The 21,141-nt window shown below is 41.3% G+C and overlaps 1 protein-coding gene across 1 annotated transcript in view; it reads right to left on the bottom strand.

Moving 5' to 3' along the window:
* The window catches only part of ZDHHC20 (zinc finger DHHC-type palmitoyltransferase 20), a 47,812-nt gene extending 26,882 nt beyond the window's left edge, over positions 1-20,930 (bottom strand). The window contains exons 1-3 of the mRNA XM_054973753.1: positions 20,724-20,930; positions 6,171-6,197; positions 612-706 (exon numbers count right to left, since the gene is read on the bottom strand). Coding sequence (XP_054829728.1) covers positions 612-706; positions 6,171-6,197; positions 20,724-20,889 — 288 coding nt within the window. The 5' untranslated portion in view covers positions 20,890-20,930. The remainder of the gene's footprint in view (positions 1-611; positions 707-6,170; positions 6,198-20,723) is intronic.
* Between the last annotated feature and the right edge of the window lie 211 nt (positions 20,931-21,141).

The following is a 21,141-nucleotide window of genomic DNA, read 5'->3' as shown; positions in this document are numbered from 1 at the left end:
TGCACTAGATGTTATAAGAGATACACAGCTAGCCATGGCATCCAAGAAAAGAGAGATAAAAATACAACACAATAAGCTCATTGTGCATTCAAGAGACGTTCACTTGGGTATTCTTGCAAACTGATATTAAAATAGGATGATACATTTGCATCCAGATACTCTCAGCATGAACTGTGATTAAATTATGGCTTCTGTTTATTATTTGGGGCTTTAGAACTTCTAAACAAGTATGATACTGGTTTTTAATCCTAACGGGAAATTGTTAAAATACTGATGTTTATAGAAATAAGTACCTGCTGAACCATAGGAACAGGTTTATAAATTTAAGTAACAGGATTGAATTTCAAAATCTTCTTCCTGAACATTGTATTACTGGAATACTTCACCTGGAATATCTTAACAACTCACATTCAGATTAATGAAATCATACTGAGACAAAGTATTATGGTCATTTTAGAAAATAATCTGACGACTCCCTCACAGGCAGTATACCAATGTTAGTTACTAAAGTGGAACAAAGAATAAATGATATTGTACTTTTAAAGCAAGCATCAGTCACAAAAGTGGTTCAATAGCAAGAGTGGTGCAATTTTGCCAATACTGACATTTACCTCATTGGAAGGGGAGGCGGGAGATGTAAAAATTGTCTTCCAATAGGACCACACAAACATGACAAACGACAGATGAAAAACCACAAGGTAGACAACTGCAATAAAAATAAAATACAAATAAGGTTTCAGTGATTACAGCTAAAAAAGAGCAAAAACGATAAACCAAAAATGCCATGGTTTAGGATGCAAAACACAACTACGTTTGCTTTAGAGTATCAATGAAATAAACTACCACAATTATGCTACTGTGGCCACTTTTGGTCCATAAAGTACTATGTAATTAGAATGGGAAGGGTTTTAAGAAAGGCAGATTAAAAACATTTATTTACATTTGAAGCCAGAGTTAAAATCAGCCATAACAGCAGACAATTTTTAAAATGCCCTACATTCTCTCAAACCTAATACAGTACAAGCAACATTTATACTTATGATAATGAATCCATGACAGTTTCAAACTAGAGTTGCCAACTTCCAGGTGGAGCCTGGAGTGCTCCTGGAATTAAGAGATTTCCAGACTACAGAGATCAGTTCCCCTGGAGAAATGACAGCTTCAGAGGATCAGCTCTGTGACATCACATCCCTGTTGAGCTCCCTGCCATTATCAAACTCTGCCCTTCCCAGGTTCTGCTTCCTAATTTCCAGGAATTTGTCAAACTGGAATTAGCAACTGTATGTCAAATTCATTGGCTCCATTCAGACATCACACGAGCCTGTAAATTGTGGTAATTAATTACAGGAGAGGGGAGCCTGAGGAATTACATGAGAGGGAGTCTTGCAGTAGGAAGTGGGGGATCAACAGAAATTACCACTTTAGTCTGAATTCAACCCATCATTCTGCCTCCAGAGACCACTGCACCTCACAATGGGAACACTGAGCAGGCAGAACACAAAAGCAGTTAAGAAGCTCTGAAACTCAGGGGGCTCCACTGTTTGGAAGCTCACACTGTTTGAGCTCCACTAGTCAATGATTAGTAAACACCACGGTTTGGGGTAGCCCTGCTTTCTTACGCAAAGAATGGATCAGGGGAAAAACATTTGCCTTGTAAGCATTATAATAATTATTGAGGGCTGAATAAAGGGTATAAGGAATTGATGAGACATCATAATAACTACTGGAATTCAATTCCTGCTCCAAGAATTTTTTTGCCTCAAAAATCACCCACTGAGCTCACCTAGATAATCTGATATTTCTATGTTTTATAATTTCTAAGTGCTCAAATCATGATTATCAATCAAATGTACATTCCACCTAAGACTCAGGAAAACATTTCTTTAACTACCAGTCTTCGCTTCTGTGAAATTTTGGGTATTTGGTCTACGTTCTGGCACATATTTGAAAGGGAGGGGGCACACAGAGGTTATATTTTGAAATAAAATACTCTGTGTGCGTGTGTCTGCGCACGCACGCACGCGCACGCGCGTGCGAGAGAGAGAGAGAGAGAGATCAGGTAGATAGGTAGGTAATTTCTATTATAATGTAGCTTGATATTAGGCATAAACAGAGATGTAGGTTTTCCAGAAAAATTAGAATTGGAAAATGATCTGATGCCAAAACTAGAGTGTGATCTGATTTAGCATGTTTTATTGAGACTTAAAATGCAACTGTACTGTGTAACATTTTCTAACACAGTTTTAAAAACTTGAATACCCTACTGTACAGTATAATAATGGCTCTATTTAGCAGCAAATCTATATTTCTAAGCACTTTTTTAAAAAAAGCCTAACATGCAAACAGAAAACTGGAGGGTTTAAAAAAGAACCCACTCTGATTTTACAAGTTTTAATATCTTTAACATGTTTTACAGCCTTCATAGATACGCATAAGCTAACAGCTCTTTCATTCAGGACACTGTCTATGGCACCTCAGCTCAATCTATTTTTCTACAGTACTTTACTCAGGCTGTTTCTTCCCTTCACTTATGGTCCCTTTGTGATTGCTGAAGACTGCACATTTGCATCCTATTCTTCAGTGATCAGCTTCTAACCTAATATGCCTGCTTCCTTCTGTTTTCTCTTATACATTTCCAACTCTCTTGTCACATGTTTTCCTCTGAGATTTCTCTCCAATCTGTTTGCATCACTGTCAATATGGAAAGATAAAAAGGGAACATGTGCCAGATGGCGCCTTCACAATGTCAATTTGCCTCTTGAGCTTCCATTTGAAGAGACAAGTTTTGCTACCATTTCAAGCTCCCATTTACTTCCAGCAGAGAAAGAAAGCACAGACGCTGTCATAACTTGACTATGAATTTAGAGAAAGGATGAGACTCATCGTACACACATTCTTAGTATACACAAGAGGCGGTCACACTACACTGAACGATCAGTGTGGCCAAGAGAGAAAATAACGTTTAACAACTGCAACAGAGATGACTGACAGATTTTCAAGTTCAAACACCTCCTCCATTAAAACTACTTCTCAGGAACAAAATAGTTGCTTGCTAATTGAAGCAACCTACCTCAATAATTACATCTAGAACCAAAGGAGAAATGAGTGAGTTCTATGGTATGAACAGCACAGTAATGCTGAGAAGTGTGGGGAGAGAAGAAAAATAATTGCACAGCGTCAAGAGAAACTTTTTCTAATGCTTAATGTTTTCTGTTGCGTTCTCATACGAAAGAAGAACTGTTGACCTACATTTCCAAGCTGAAAAAGAAGGAAGCCTTACAGGAGCTTCGTCTGATCCAGAGGCAGTCTGCATGCACTGGATCCTCCGGTGACTGTCTTTATAAATCACCACACTTTTATCTCTCTCTCACAAAAATAATAACATTCGATGTATATACCGCCCTTCAGGACAACTTAACGCCCACTCAGAGTGGTTTACAAGGATGTATTATTATCCCCATAACAATAATCACCCTGTGAGGTGGGTGGGGCTGAGAGAGCTCTGAGTCAAGCGGAGGAGTGGGGAATCAAACCCAGTTCTCCAGATTAGAGTCCCGCGCTCTTAACTACTACAGCAAACTGGCTGCTACCAGAATGGACCCTAATGTTTAAGTGCTGATTTTGAAACTGCACATGCTAATTTATAAAAAGTTTCTTTTTTTTAAAAATAGGGGAAAAGTAATCAACTGTGATGTATTGTCCAACCTAAATTTTGAGCTCACTGTCAAACATACAATCTGAATGTCAGAGTTTAAAAGAAATAAAGTCTCCAATAACAAAAACCAAAGATTAACTTTAATTGAGGCAATTATTTACTATCTGAACTCAACAATTTGAAATTTGTGACTCTAGCATTGAGATTCATTTATTTAAAATGTATGCCCTACCTTTCCATTATTTAATGCAGTTGATAATCCTCAAAATTACAATAAAAAAGGAAAATAAATCATATATATTGCAACTTATAACATGCCTTTTAAAAATCAGCCCTGCAGGTTAATAAAAGTCCAAAAAGATAAAAGATTTATTGGGCCAATCAAAATACTCTCGAACAGAAAACCCACCAAAACAAGAATATTTTGCAGGCCCGACAAAGAGCCAGAAGAAAGGCTGCCTCAGGTATCTCCTGTGGGAACCCATTCTAAAGCACGGGCTGCAGTAACTGGCAAACAGGTGTAATGGGACAGACAGCGTATGGCCGTTGGACACATCTTAATTGGCATGTGGGCTCATAGGGCAAAAGGCAGTACTTCAGATCTGCGAGTCCCAGATTAATTTGTTTTGGTAGCAGTATTGATATGCTTTTCCTTGCAACATCCTGCCTTAAGCTGCTTCTTCCATAGACAGGAATTCTGAAATTGTACTCCTAGGATCCTGTATATAACATGTTTATAAGAAGCACATGTGAGCCTCTAACTCTTACACAGAATCCTAATCCTACGCTACTCTGTTGCTTCACTATTAAATGACAAACACTAACATACAGGATGTGGCAGACTTTTTACAGGCAACATTATGCCAAAATTCAGACAAAATATATAAGGAAACATGATGGAATAGAGAGGAACGAACCAAGCAGCCCAGGTATTAGCAACATCAAAGCACGGAACAGGAAAAACAAAATAATTAAGATGACCAAAACAAGCACAAGTGGCAAAATTAGGGTTGCTGCATTGTGAAAATACTATACTTTGAATAGGGGTAGATTCTTAACTCAGAAACATGCTCTGGCAAAGCTCCCAACTAGTATATAAAGGCATTACTAGAAAGGAAGCGATTAGAACACTTGGCACATAATCCAAACTAGAGTTAGTCTACAATAAATATTACCTCAGAATTTGTAATTGTGAATGGGGGACTAGGGATCTCATTGTCTTGAGACAATTCTCGGCATTCTCCTCAAACTAGAGTTCCCAGGATTTTAGGAAACGGTGACAGTTAGACCCATACAGCTAGATACAGGAAAAGGATGACAGCTCTGCCCTAGTTTCTCCCCACCCCTTTTCCTGGCACCCATTTATGACCCTGGGAAAGTTTATTCCCACAGTTACAGGACCTGTGAGGAGTAATATTCCTATGGATTGGTGAATTGCAGTGAGGAGGGGGATGGGGGAGAAACTGCTGTTCTTTCCTTTCCATCAGCAGAACTCCACTTGATACAAGAGGTGCACGCACGCACGTGTGTGTGATTCCATTTCTTTCCTCCTTCCCACAGCAGCCTCCCAATTTTCATGGCTATTGTTTCACGCAGGTTTCAACACTAGGAACAAATTTCTGGTTTGGAAAGGACAGTAGGGTGGAGAGAATCAGGGAAGATCTGTGCTCAACAGCTCCTTCTGCTGATGGGACTGCTGTTAAATTTGCAAAACTGTGTTTGAATCAGTTTGGAATTCATGCAATAGCAATAATTAGAGAAAGGCTGACATTTTGAAGAGAAAGGCATATCAATTAAGGCAAATTTCTGCATTGGTGCTGCACACCAATGATCAGTGACAGACCCTCAGTGAAAATGGGTACATTTCTATAGCCACCTTCTGAGGATGCTGGTAGCCGTTTTCTAAAGTGAATGGTTTCCCCTCTTGATTTTTCAAAAGAGGACAACAACATACTTGGGGAGGAGACAGTGCATGTGGACCGTTTCTGCTTCCCCAAGTAACAAACCATAATCCTGTTCCTTACATCTAACTGCAGCAGTTATGAAGATCCAGGTCTCCAACTTACCAATGGTGAGAGGTGTGCCAATTTAACTCTTTGGGACATATTTCTTTAACCTGCTTCTCATGTCTAAGGAGGTAAATTGATCCATACGTGCCTCCTTTAAAATATATCATAGCTGCGCCACTTAATTCTCACATTCCAATAATTACAGGATTGTAACAGGTAGAAAGAATGAGCAATGACTCTTGCAATACTTGAAAACAAATAGGGAGGACAAAGGGAAAGATCAGTAGGAAATAAAATACATGCACTGTGGAAATGGTGGAACGGGGAAGTTTTGTTCAGTTATGTGCTGAAATATCTACCTCAGTGGAATCCCAGGACTCAAAACATAAGGTTGTATGAACAATTTAGCAACATGAGCTTAAGCTTCAGATATGTTCCCTAGACAGGTAGAAAAACAAAAAACAAATTTTAAATTATGTTTTATATACACAGGGAGAGATTCCTACCTTTTTCTCCAGTTGAGGTAATTGTAACTGGGGAGGAAAAAAACAGAAAACTACAGTAAATACACCTGCAGTCTTTAGAGAAACTAACAACATTCATTTTGCTTCAGTCCTGTTTATATTTCTGGTTGGTTCTAGGTTCCTAGAAGCCAGATCTTACTGTGTGGTCCATTGGATGTCCATCCTGTTGTTTGTATTGACTTACTCTGTAAGTAATCCACCTTGACACCCAGGGAGAAAGGTGGACTATAAGTAAATAAATTAATAAAATAAACATAACAACAACAGTGTGCTAATATACTGCCCTTCTGGACAGATTAATGCCCACGCAGAGAGGTGAATGAAGCCAGTGTTATTCTCCCCACAATACAGCTGGGGAGCTGGGGCTGAGAGGCTTACCCAAGGCCCCCTGCAGAGCTCATGGCAGTCAAACTAGCAGAGTGCTGATTGGCAATGATGCTGCAGCAGCTCTCTGCATGGGCAATCATGAAAATGTAGCAAGGAAAGAGAGGTGACAAACGCAGAAAAAGCTGAAGCGCATCAGGATAGAAGCAGCATGCTCTGGTCTAGCTCACAGATGGAGCTCCTTTTTGAAGGTAAGTAGTGTGGGCAGAACCTTTGCACCTTTTCTTCCCTACTGAAAAAGGCCATTCCCAAGCTCCTGTCTTTTTTTCTCCAGCAGGGGAAGGACTTTTCACTCAGAAAGTTCCAGGAAAGGAAGGGGTTGGCTGAACTTATTTTTTCCTTTTACTTCGTTAATACCCCCAGCTCTCTCTCTCCAGTGGGGAACCAAGCAGCTGACATCATTCTCCTCTCCTCTGTTTCCCCCCTCACAACAACTCTGTCAGGTAGGTTGGGTCGAGATTGTGTGCAAGGCCCAAGATCACCCAGCAAGTTTCCACAGCAAAGCAGGGAATCTGCGTCACCCAGAAACCAGTCTGCCACTCTAGCCAGTACACCACACTGGCTCGATTGTTCTTTCTCAAGAGGAAAACAGTATTTCAAGATGAACACACAAGAAAACGTGTATTGTGACCCCTTTATTCAGAGCAGTACTCATTCACTCTATGTCCTTGCACAAACCATTTTCTCAAGAGTATAATCTGTGAAGGAGAACAAGACCTCAATAGATTTTAACCTTCGCATTAAAAAAACCTCCTAACTGTAAATTGCCTTTCTTTCTCGTGGCTAAATTTAGTTAGCATAATAATGGCAGTGCTTCAATATCTTTTCTTCAATAGCTTTTCTAAGTGTAAACAATTGTCTTTTGCTGTGTGCCAGATTAAGCCAAAGATAAATGATTTGTTGCACAGGATGCATGCAGCTCGGAAGATGCAGACGGCAACTGTGATGCAGAGCGTGTGGTTTATCCACACTTGGTTAGACCCAGCAGTTAAAGGAACAACCATCACCTCCGTTTCTGAAAGTGGCAGAGAGCTCAGTTCACTACACAAGCTTATTAAGACAAATTTCTAATTTATCCTTGCAGAAAGAAAAACATTCCAGAATGCATTTCAACAGTAGGGATATTGAAAGAGCATGTTCTAGCATAAGGAGAACTCTGCTCTTACTGGAAGGGAGCAATACCCCCTTTCAACTCCCTCCCATGTTGTTCCTGAGGGGATACTCTGACACCCCCCCTCCCCAGGACCACCACTGAGGGGCATTCAGGGGCTGCAATGGGAAGGGGAAGACAGGGAAGTCCTACTTTACTGGCAGAAATCCCTTCTATCAGAGGAGATTTTGCACAGGATCCAACCCTTCCTACACATCCTGGAGTACTTCTATAGAAGGGTGGGATATAGAGCATGTTTCTAAATGAAACTACTATGCAGCCAGTGTTCGCTGCAAAAGAAGCTAATGCCTTTAAGATTTTGTGCACTGTTCCTCTGGGTACCACAGGCTGCCACACGAGTTGGAATGCTGGCTGGCTGGAGAGATGCTTTGCTCCATGTTCAGAATCTAACCAATTACTATATTTCAGCTCAAAAAGGTATTTGTGTTCTGTTGTTTCATGTGGCTTTTCAGGGGTCCACAAATAATGCCTTGGCTCAATAACCAGATACTTGTGGTTGTCTCCAACTCTTCCCCTCCTACAAAAATGCCAGGGGATTTAGAAGATGGGCCTTGATTAATGCACTTCTGGTGCTCCAAAGCAGAGCATGACAGGAGAGAATTGCCCCTTTTTCTACATCCTCTGTGAAATTCGTGAGGAGGGAGTAGATCTGTGTGCCGCTGGGCACTTTCCCTGGTGACTGAATTTGGGGAGAGCTGCTCAGCAGCTATTACAAAGCGGAACTACAAGTGACAAAAGGCACAGGTTGGACACTTGTCAGCTTCCCTCAAGTTTTGATGGGAAATGTAGGCATCCTAGTCTTGCAGCTTGGCTCTCCGACTGCTGTCCAATGGACTTTTCAACTGTCACTTGTCCAACATTCCGCCAAGCTGCCTACATTTCCCATCAAAACTTGAGGGAAGCTGACAAGTGTCCAACCTGTGCCTTCTGTCACTTGTAGTTCCGCTCACAGTTCTGTGTTCTACAAGGGGTTGTATCTCTTCTCTCCTACTGTTTACTGTGATCTACTAGTCTTGGTACTGTTGAACTTTGGGTCTGGTCCCTCGGCCAGGCCCAACTGTAGAATGGATTGTTGAATAAAAGTTTTGCCAAAAAACAACAAAACAAAGTAGAGGTTTTTTCCCCTCAAAAATTAGATTTTAGTTACTCTTGCTGGCATGGTCTTGGTCTATTTTTATTTAGCACAGTAGGATTACACGTGTGCAACAGCAGATTCAACAAACTAAAAATAACTTTAATCTCATGTTTGGAATGCATAAGAACTATGACCATGTGTAACACACAGGAATCAATTTAGTACAGTGGTGTAAAATCAAAGACTTTTGAGATAGATTATACCATAACTCATCTGCAAGTACCCTCTTAAGTATCTCTTTAGATATAGAAGGGTCCTTAGCACCAACCTGTTAATCTTAGCCCCACATCTATTAGCACTTGCCTGACATCAACAAAGGAATAATCAAAATAGCTACAGATCAAGTGGATTTACTGAAGAACAGCTCACAGCCTTACAGGGCATTTGTAACTTGTAAGCTGAGTTACACCCTCCTAAGCCAACTGATTTCAATGGACTTTGATGGGTGTAACTGTCTGCTTAGGACTGCACTGTTATTTCCCAGTCTGCAAAATGGAAGTGATGGCATAGGGGCCATCAAAGTTTTACCAGTGGTTAGCTAGACCCCTAACTCTTGAGTAAGTGCAGCAAACTCAGCCTTGAAGCTTCCAGCACTCAGGCAAGAGCAGAGGAAGGCAATTTTACCCAATTCCCACTCTTTGCTGCAGTGCTGGTGCCACAGTGCACTGTATTTTATTGTACTGGTATTTTATAAGAGTCTTTTAACACTGCATTTTCAAGTAGATTGGTGTAGCTGCTATGGGAAGGTGGGGAAATCCATGTTCCTCTCTGCAGGCCACAAATAGACAATGGTAAATGTAATAAGACAGCTAATAAACTTCATTAAGATAAGCAAAATAGGGTTTTCTCAGGCTTCATCTAGAACAAATCAAAGCAGGCAGAGATGATTCAATAAAAAGCACATAAGGACCATCGGCTGCACTGTTGAAGAGTCTATTCCAGTACCATTTAATATTAACATTGGCCAGGAACATAGCCTACTGTTTATCACCAAAACTGAAGACATCTATCTGCTAACTCTTGGGAATAGGTCATGACTATCAATGTGAAGGGACAAAAGATGCAAGGAGCGGAAGATTCAACCCAAACGAAAACTTAAAACACAAACAAACACACACAAAAACGTCCTCTTCCAAGAAGAAAAACTGACTGCAACTGAACTGGAATGTCTCTAGCAGTGTTTTTAGAGATACAGTTAATGAGACGGGGGTTTCTTCTTGCCCAGAAAGATGAAACAATGCTTCAATTCATGACGGTTGTGTAAGACAGGAGTCTTAAATTGATCACAAGGCTCTGAAGAAGAATGTGCACAAGTTGGATTTACAGAAAAGCACACTTCAAAGGATATACTTATAAATAGCCCAGTGGAAGAGCACCGCAATATTTTAGCCCTAAACTACAAAAAACAAAACAATTTTGACTAATTACGAAATAAATTAAGAAAACAAGCCCTCATTGACTGAATATGTATTTAGGCTATGCTACACAGACTGTCGGTAAATGAAAGGATGGTAAAAGCGGTACAGGTAAAATGCTTACCTCCCATTTGTAATCCTCAGTCCTGTAAGCTATGACACAGGGCAAGACTCAGACTGGTAATGCTTATGGATGTTAAGCACCATAACCATTTTTTTATTTACTTACTTCATTTATATTTCCTTTTTCCCCAATGAGAGCTCGGAGTGGCTTACATCATTCTCCTCTATTCCATTTTATCCTTAAAATAACCCTGTTGAAACCCTGCTGAAAATGTGTCACTGGCTCAAGGTTACCCAGCAAGGTTACCCAGCAAGCTTCCATGGCAGAGTGGTTTCCTCCTGGATCCTAGTCCAATGCTCTAACTGCTACACTAAACTGGCATCCCGGGACTGTGGTCTATGTCACAGCTTATGGTAAGTAAATTATCCGTGTCATCCTGCTCTTAATACATAGTTTTCTACTTCTGTAATTCCATGTTCTGCTTTGTTAGATGACTGATACTTTTTCTTGCATTGTTTCTGCTTTCGTTGCATTGCTTATAAGATGTCTCATGCTATTTGATTGCATCAATTTGCATTGTGTAATCCGCCTTGAGCCTCAGTGAGAAAGGCAGGCAATAAACAGTCTTCTTTCAAAAGGAAAACATTCTCATTAATTAAGACCAAGTTGCAAATCTGTTATTCTACTGTATAGTAATAATTGTTAATATAGCAATGCAGTAAATGAATAAATATAAAAGAATACCGTTTTCTCTGACTGTATCAAATTACAACATACATAGCAAAATCAAGAACAAATCCTTAACACCGCATGGACTGAATTTGGAAATTATGTTCTTGTTTCCTATGACTTCTAGCAACTACACCGTAAGTTGTGAGGTCTTTCCACTTGTTCCTCCAGCTGTGATTGATCTATATAGAATATTAACTAATTCGGCCTCATTGCAATATATACAGCGTCCTTTTTCATTTGGTATCAGTCCGTCCATACCACCCTTTCATGAGCCGTAGGAGAGTGTGTCTTGAGCAAGCACTGCACTTGTGAGTATGATTTTGAGTATTGTTCAATATGGAATGTTGTATGAGTAATTGTCTATTACAATGCAATTTTATGCTTGCAGTGTGTCCAGTCCGAATTGTTGTATGCCCAGGATGAAGTGAGTTTTTACTCACGAAACGGGTTAATGAAAAATTGCCTGCATATTCCCGTCGGCGATTTTTGATGTATCAAATTAATCTATGGGACTGTGAAAGGAAAAACATCTTGCACTACTCCCTACCTACCGGCTTTTTAGTACTGTTGGCATTTTGCACTTTAAATATGTTGAATGAGTTCTACGGACTTTGTATATTCATTCTGAATTATATGTGATATACATTGATGGACTCTGTATTTTTGTATTGTAATTATTGTTGTATTTATTCACATTGGCACTTTTGCATGTTTTGCACTTCAAATTGATTAACAACAATTTTGTATATCGTTGTGGTTCCCATTTCAAAAATTAATGGCAGCTCCAACAGATATGATTAAACAATTCATGCAACAAATAAGAGAACACTGTTTGGGACACAAAATATACAAGGTGATATACCTGATGCTGGATTACTGGGGGAGGGGGAGGGAGACTGCCAGCCCAACACTTCAGCAATGTTAGGTGTCTTGTTCTCAGCAACCATTTCCTATAGCTATGAATAATACATATATATTTATAATTTATGTACTGAACATCTATTAACAAGGCTGGGGTCATAGCATTCTCTCTCGAGGCTGCTTCATTTGGATCGTGACCACAAATACTTGTGCTCTCACTCAGCTGTCATTAATTGCACGGGGAGTTGTGCAGGAGATGTTATTCAGGGCATTGCAGCCAGTGTGTCTTGATCCCTTCCAGTCCAAATTGAACTTGAGCCAACCGCTTTGTTCTGAGAGTCTTGGCATCTTTTTACACAACCTGAGTCATCTGGACTCCATACACTAATACTAATGTTTGATACTGATTAATCTGACAGGCTTAAAAGTATTTTTTGGAAATCCAAGAGATTGGCTGGCTGCTTGTTTCTAGGAATGATCCAAGAATATTCCAAATTACCTAGAAGTAATGACTTCAAGCTTCTTCTCCCTCAATCATAGGATGCTCTTCCACGTGTTATCCTTTTACTAAATGGTTTTCCTCTCCAAAATACAAATAAATGATTATTTCTTTCTTTTACCTGCACTCATTTTCATCCTGTCTTGCAATTCCTGCTTGAATGTGGCTTAAGTATGCAATGAATTGATCTTCAGCAGGTTTACAAATTATACTGGAATAATCTGTGATATTAAGGTAAAATGAATCGCACAACTCCAGTCATTTTAGCGCACCTGCTATGGCAAATTTATTGTAAACTTCTGGAATATATTTTGGAAACAAATTCCCTGATTTCTATGCATGGCATAGCCTACTGAAAATCACATAAATACCACTTAAAAGGGGAAAAATAGACTGTGGGAAAACACCAGACTATGGAAGAGGAAATGAAGCAGACGCAAAAGCTCATACTAGGTACAATATTCTGTCTAAGATAGACCTCCAGATGTTTCCTATTCTGCTAGTCGTTCTAACATGAACACATAGCCTTGAAAATTCCTAGGAAATATACTTGACTTTATACTTTATAGCCAGGCTGTTTTTAAAGATTCTTCTCTGCCTTTGGTTTCCCAACCTTCTTAAGCCTCCTTTCTCTTAGAGCCATTAGCATTCCATAAGTTTCATACACAAAGAAGGGAATTTCAATAAGCTGAAATAACTAGTGTCATCTGTGTATACCAAGAGCTATCTGCAAATCAAGCGTATCTCTATAATTTCAAACGGAGAATGCAGGCTGTCAGACTCCTGTATCTACCAGATGACACAAGGGACTTGTGATCATCTCTCCCGAGTCCTTAATCTTATTTAAAGGCAGCTACAGGGTCATAAAGAAAGAGACAATAACCCTTTTGCTAGTTTAACAACCCTCCCCACAAGGTGCCATTTGCCACACATGGAAAAACATTCAGATATGATTCAGAGCAAGAAAATGGCATGGGCGAAAAGGTTACACTTCCCCTACGCCAGTGTCCAGGGCTGATCCAACTCAGGGGCTATGGATCTGAACTGGTTTTTAAATTATTAAAAAATGCCAGAAGACCCAATCACACACTTCCTACATTTCATCTAAGTGCAACCTTAATTCTCTGCATCAGCCAAGGAAACGTTCCAAAGAGGAAGCCATCAGGACACTGAGCCTGTTATCCACTGTTTTTGGACACGGCCAAAGCCCAATCTTACTGGAAATTAAGCAGGGTCAGCCCTGGTTAGTACTTGGATGGGAGACCACTCTGGAAGTCGAGGGTTGCTACACCAGCAGGCATGGCAAACCACCTCTATTCATCTCTTGCTTTGGAAACCTGATTGGGCCATTGTAAGTGGGCTCCAACATAATGGCACTTTACAGACACGCACAGCAGCTGGCCAGAAGAAAAACTGCAGAAACATTACGTAGCTGTCGACTAACTTCCTGAGCGTCTGCTTGCTTCCCATCCCTCCTGCATTTGCTTTGCTCTGGTATTTACCTACTTTGCTGGCACTCTCTGAAGACTGATCACCTGGTTCTGATCTTCTTCCTTGGCACGCTGCTTGGCTACACATCTGTCCACCACCATGGAAAATTTGTGCACTCACATGTCCGCACTTATAATACTGTCATAAGACTGTGTTTTTCAACAGTGCAATACATTCCATCCCAAACACTTACGTGCTGTTGTGGGTCCAATACGAAGGAACAGGCGACAGAATCATATTCTAAGTTCATTTGGCAGAAAATTCTATTGAGATCTAAGAAACTTATAATAAGAACCTGTTTTCTCTCCCCACTGATAAAATGGGAATTATTCGCAAGTAAGCTTGCATAGGCTCACAGCCCAAGTTATATCTTTTTAAAACTTCTAGATCAAAATATTTTATTTAAAACATTTATATGCCACCTTTCCACCCAAATAGGGCTCCCAAGGTAGCAAACAAAAATATTAAAATGTTTAAAACATTAAAATAACATTTAACAATTTAAAACATGTAAGCAGACAAATACACGCAAAGGGAGGAGGCCAGTAAGAATTTAGTGGGCTACGCCAAACAAGAGTCTTCTCTTCACCCACTTGCAGAAGACAATAACAGAGGGAGAGAGGTGAATCCTCCAGGAGTTTCAAGGTTTCAGTGCCTTGACGAAGAAGGTCTTTTCTCAGGTAGTCAGTAGTCACCCATCTAGCTCCAGATGGCAGGGGCACCCAATAACAACAACATTTGATTTATATACCGCCCTTCGGGACAACTTAACAACCATTCAAAGCGGTTTACAAAGTATGCTATTATTATCCCCACAATAATCACCCTGTGAGGTGGGTGGGGCTGAGAGAGCTCCTAGAAGCTGTGACTGACCCAAGGTCACCCAGCTGGCTTCAAGTGGAGAAGTGGGGAATTAAACCCGGTTCTCCAGGTTAGAGTCCAACTGGTCTTAACCACTAAACCAACAGAAGACCTTGAAAGATGACCGGAGTGGACAGGAAAGTTCATATAGGAGAAGGTGGTCCTTAAGGTACGCTGGTCTCAAGTTGTATAGGGCTTTAAAGGTCAATACCAGCACCCTGAACTGAGGCCAGAAGCAAAATGGAGCCAAAATAGATGGAACAAGACTGGAGTGATATGGTCCCTCAACCCACTCCAGACAACACTCTGTCTGCAACATTCTGTACGAACTGCAGCTTCTGGACAGTCTTCAAGGACAGTCCCATATACAGCACACTGCAGTAATCTAATCTATATACCACCTTTCCGCATCTAGTGGGACCAAAGTGATTAACACAGGGCAAAACTTATCAATAACTGCTGAAGTCATACAAATATGAAATATCCATCAAAAAAGCAACAGCCCCCGACCAAAACGCAACACACAGCTTTACAAGCATCTACCACTTAACCAAAAGCCCTTTGAAATCATATATTTTACATGCTTTTCTAAGAGCAGCTAAGGAGGTCTTACATTTACTGGTAGGACTTTTAAGTCAACATGACTAGGCTGGAAGTCTAATAGTGCAATCCTAAACTGTTACATCCTTCTAAGCTCTAACAGATTCAGAAAGGTGTAACTTTGGTTAAGATGACACGGTAAAAATGTTGTATTGAATGTGCACACTGAATCAAGATGTTAATTTTAAATGGGGGTGAGTGGGTGGGCAAAGTACTCATATTAATCAGCCTCTGCCCTGGACTTGTATATATCACAATAATATCTAGAACACCGAATATCTACAACACCATGGGCAGAGAATCCAAATTCACGAGGACAGGCCAGTCCTGCCAAATTCCTTGAAGATCAGCATACCTGTAGTCACAATATTTATTGTTAATATTACAGTAGCCAGACAGCCCCACGCCCAACTGTGCTCTACTGTTTAATTCCCATTTTATCTAATTCTGAAGTGATAAAGGGCAGGTTTGCTTGATGCAAACTAATGTTAATGTTAAAGAATCTTCCTTAAAAAGTAAATGGTTTCAGTAGATGACCTTCAGGGATTTGATTTACCTATTAGTTCTTATCTTTCATACCTTCCTACCTACAAGTTATTTACAACTCCAAAGCATTCATGAATAATGAGCTGTAAAAAAATAAGTGAAGCAACATAACAAGGACATTTCCCCTCCAAACAACATATAACTTTCATGTGTAGTTATAATGCTGTTATAAACTGAAAAAAGTTATAGCAATGTCCACACTGACCACAGAGCCTCTGTCTATTGGGAGACACTGCATGTTCATAACAGCAAGAAGATCCTGAGCAATATTCTTAAGTGGTTCTCAACCAGTGTGCATGTATCACTGGTGAGACACAAAAAACGTCTAGGTCCGATGCAGGGTTTTCATAATAATGACTAAGAACTGGCTTTCCCTCAATCTCTCTGTCCACTTGCAAGTGTGACATGCTGTCTCCTAACAATCATTTTTGCCGCAGATTATCTTTCTGTTACTTTTTGGCAGGGTAGCAGTATAAAAATATCCCTATAAACATAAATGTCCTTCTTGGAAAAACTGAGCCTTTTGTTTTTATCATGGTGCGATCCGGGTTCTCTGACAGAGTGATTGGTGGAAGATACAAAAAATGGAGAACTGCTGTTCTAAGTAATTGTTTTTTTGGGTTTCAGTTATCTGACCTGCAATGACAAGAGTTTTTAAACATTCATCTATAACGCCAGCATGGTGTAGTGATTAGTGTTGGAAAAGGCTCTGGGAGACACAGGTTCAAATCTCCACTCTTCCATGGAAGCTTGCTGGGTGACCTTGGGCCAGTCACATACACAGCCTAACCTACTTCACGGGTTGTTGTGAAGACAAAATGGAGGGGAGGAATACAATGTAAGCTGCTTTGGTTCCTCATTGGGAAGAAAGGTGAGGTATAAACTAAGTAAAAATAAACAATGGAGGTCAAACTGCCCTACAGTTTGACCTCCATTTCCCTCTTTTTAAACATTTCTGTTCTGCTAAAAGAAAATACTTAATAAAGGATATTTTTTATAATTTGCAGTGAGTGCCAATCTCAATGCAATCTCCCTCAATTTTTTATTGTTTGACTTTTTTGCGATTTATTTGACCATCCCATACTAAATTAGTAAAGAACATTTTTTATTGACTGTCACTATATGCCCAAGTCAGTCCTTCAGGCATTCTGCCAGGAGAAGCTCCATAGGACAAACATAAGAGGAAGTCTGGACTCTGCTGAAAGCATTGTTAACACATATTTCACTCTAAATAATGCATCAGTGAACACACTCTGGATTCCTATATGAGGCTATGGAAGTGCTTTAAGAATAATGTCATCAATTTACTGCACAAGTAAAGTTGGCCAGCATCAGACAAGGCTTCAATCTAGGTGATGATTTTTTGTGTATAAAACACTAGCCTGTTCAATCAAATGAATGGATAGCCAATGAGGTGATGGGGGTGCAGAGCCAACAAGCAAACAGTTACTACATACATAACTTGTTTGGTAGTGCTTCAAAACTACCAGATAAGTGGATGAAGATTGGCAAGAAGGTACCATCTATTCTTAACCCAATCACCCCCAGCTACTATACATGAAGTGTGACACTTCTTTCATGCTTAACAATCCTGCAGAATAGCTCATTATTATTGCCTTTGTATACAGAAAATCAAGGCTGACAGATGATGGTGGTGAAAAATAAAAGCAGAATTTCCACCTGAGGCAGGAATCATAGAGTTGGAAGGGACCTCCAAGGTCATGTAGTTCAACCTCGTGCACAATGCAGGAAATTCAAAACTACCTCTCCCATACACCCCCAGTGATCCCTGCTCCATGCCCAGAAGATGGCAAAACACCTCCAGGATCCCTAGCCAAACTGGCCTGTGGAAAATTGCTACCTGACCCCAAGGTGGCGATCGACATTACCCTGGGCATGTAAGAAGGGCCATGAGAACTGAGCACTGATGTAACCCATTCTGCCCTCCCCCTCAAGATCTACCCAGGTTCACAGAATCAGCATTGCTGTCAGATGGCCATCTAGCCTCTGCTTAAAAACCTACAAAGGAGAGTCCACCACCTCCCGAGGATGCCTGTTCCACTGAGGGACCGGCCTGTCAGGAAGTTCTTCCTAACGTTTAGCCCCAAACTCTTTTGATCTAATTTCAAGCCATTGGTTCTGGTCCGACCACCTGGGGCAGCGGAAAACAACTCTGCACCATCCTCTGAATGACAGCCTTTCAAGTACTTGAAGATGGTTATCATATCGCCTCTCAGTCATCTCCTCTTCAGACTAAACATGCCGAGCTCCTTCAACCTTTCCTCCTAAGACTTGGTCTCCAGACCCCTCAACATCTTCATTGCTCTCCTCTGGACACGTTCTAGCTTGTCTATATCCTTCTTAAATTGTGGTGCCCAAAACTGAACACAATATTCTAACCAGAGCAGAGCAGAGTGATACCATCACTTCTTGTGATCTGGACACTGTGCTTCTGTTGATACACCCCAGAACTGCATTTGCCTTTTTAGCTACCACATCACACTGCTGACTCATGTTCATTGTATGGTCTATTAAGACCCCCTAGATCCTTTCTGCACATACTACTGCCAAGACAAGTCTCCCCCACCCTATAATTATGCATTTGATTTTTTTTCTACCTAAAAGCAGAACTTTACATTTATTTCTGTTGAAATTCATTTTATTTGTTTTAGCCCAGTTTTCTAGCATGTCAAGATCATCCTGTATCCTGCCTCTGCCTTCTACCATGTCAGGATACAGGATGATGATGGTGAAAAATAAAAGAAGAATTTACACCTGAGGCAGGATTTAAACATTATTATTACAGTTCACAATTGCACCTGTATCTACTGGAAAACACCAGCATTCCAAGAATATAGGGAATAGTAACATTTATAAATACAATTCAAACAATACTGAGCTATGCTGTCAATCACATGAAGGGTTCCATCAGCCCAGTCTGGTGGTTGTTTCTCTACAGAGTCCAGTAGGACTTGTTTCCAAGTCAACCTTGAGTGAGCTACAAGCCGAACAAGTCTTATTTACTTTTTAAATTTAGTCTTTTTTGTGAAACAAGATATTTGAACCTTTTTCATTAAAATAAAAAAAATATTAGAGGAAAACAAATACCAATTCAAATAAATATACCCCTTCTTCAGAGAATCCTAAAACAATGTTATGATTTACAGGAGAGTCAAGGACAGTGAGACCATTAACTCAAAAGTTGTTTTAGCAGAAGAATGATCTTGGAAGGAAATGTTTGCCATAGATTTCTAGGGCAGAAACTCAAAACAATTCAACTCCATTACTTTGGGTTAATCTGGAGAGCTCCCTGTTCTCTAGTGAGATTCACTATTAAGTAAAAAGGCACTTTATAAATCTACTGTTTCATCCCTTAATTACCTTAATTGTAAGAACAAGTCTTGTTAAATAAGGTAACTGACTTGCATTAATTCAAGAGGTGTAGACGTGTGAGTCTGCTACAACAAAAGTAAACAGGAGCCTTACAGCAACTTAGGAACCAAGCAGGAAGTACAGGGTGAAATTTAATTATATTTCAGTATGTACTTCCTGTATGTTGTGGCCTTGAACCTGCTGTCTCCCCTCCCAATACCTCCTACATAAGACTATAGCATAGTGAGAATTTAGACAGTGAATCTGAAGAAGTGGGCCCCAGTCCACAAGATCCTGTTTATTTTAACTTGCATTAAGCGGTCCACAAGATTCGGTTTATTTAAACTTGCATTAAGTAGTCCTGAATAACAACCATTATGATTTCACGTGCAGTAGAAACTTTTGATTATATTCACATTGTACCAAAGCTTCTCTCTTCAATCTCTTGTTCACTGGTCAATATTTTTGCATTTTAATGCTTTTAATGTTTTCTGGAATGTTGAGAGTTCAGGTCCTCCCTGGACCACCAATGCCAGCAAGCCATTCATCCGAGCAGCAATGACAAGAGCAACACCGTGAAGCGCTGCAGGAGTGCTAGAGAGCCAGTGCTGCCGCGGGCATCTCTGGAAATGCTATTGAGTAAAACGGACATTCATGTCTCCTCGGAAACCCTCCAATTCTTTCCCTTAACAGCAGCCTTCAAAGCTGCCTGTTAAGAATCTCCTCACACTGCCCATGCCCTACAAGGAGCCAAGCAGGGAGCAAACAGCAAAAAGTGACAGACGAAGGTGCATGCAACACTCAGTAACACACACACACATCAGTTGTCTCAGCCAGGACCACAAAGGCAAAAGCAGGGACTTCAAGGGGTTACTTGTGTAAGGTGTACACTCAAGATCTCAACACTGATTCACTGTCCTATGAACTCCCTGTTGCACCCACAACATGCAGGTTTGCAAGAAGTGTTTCATTCATGGACACAAAAAGATGCTAATCCACCTCTGCAACTCCAAGTACTGGGCGGGGGGTGGGGCTGGTTCTTCCAAGATCAGAAAGACAAAAGCGTCCAGGTGTGCTCCTGTGCATGGCTAGGGGCAAGGCTGAGCAGAGGGCAGGCAACAAGTCTCCTCCCAAATTCTTCGGGGCTGATCTCTACTTGGCTCACCCTCCATGCTACTCAGCAAGAAGGAAGCACAGGAAGCGATGGCGAGAGGCCGGCAGGAGCGACCTGAGGAAAGGGGGAATCTCTTGCTCCCTCATTGCCATTACAGTCCAAGGAAGAGAGAGAGAAAAGCGGGAGGGACCCCAACCCCCGCCGCCCCTGGTGCAGCGAAGCAGGGGCCACCCCAGGAAGCGCCCTTCCCTGCCCTGCCATGCCAGTCCCCAGCGGCCAGGCTTACTCACACACACACAGCTCCACCACGTAGGCGTAGTAAGACCAGGCCACGACCAAGGCGATGAAGACCACGGGCACCCACGCCAGCACCCTCTGGCAGCACTTGAGGACGTGCGACGGCGCCATCTTCCTCGCGGTAGAGCCGCCGCCGCCGCCGCCACCCGCAGGAGCCATCCGCCTTGCTGCCGCTGGGCTGCTGCTGCTTCTGCCGCCTCTCAGCCCGCCGCTGCGGCGAAGCCACCTCCGCCCGCCAGCCCCCGCCCTCGCCGGCGCGCCAAGGGGGCAGGGCCGGCGGCCGGCCTGCGCAGCGCCTCCGGAGGGAGGGAAGAGGCGGCGGGGCTGTCCTCGAAGCGCGCTAGAGAAGCAGGAGAGGTTGGTGGCTGTTTGCCGCTTCCCTCTGCAGGCCGCTTTGTTCGTCCCTCTCCT

This window comes from Eublepharis macularius, chromosome 3, assembly GCF_028583425.1.
Source record: "Eublepharis macularius isolate TG4126 chromosome 3, MPM_Emac_v1.0, whole genome shotgun sequence".
Lineage (NCBI taxonomy): Eukaryota > Metazoa > Chordata > Lepidosauria > Squamata > Eublepharidae > Eublepharis > Eublepharis macularius.
The sequence above is the reverse complement of the archived record's forward strand: the minus strand, read 5'-3'. Positions and strand labels throughout refer to the sequence as shown.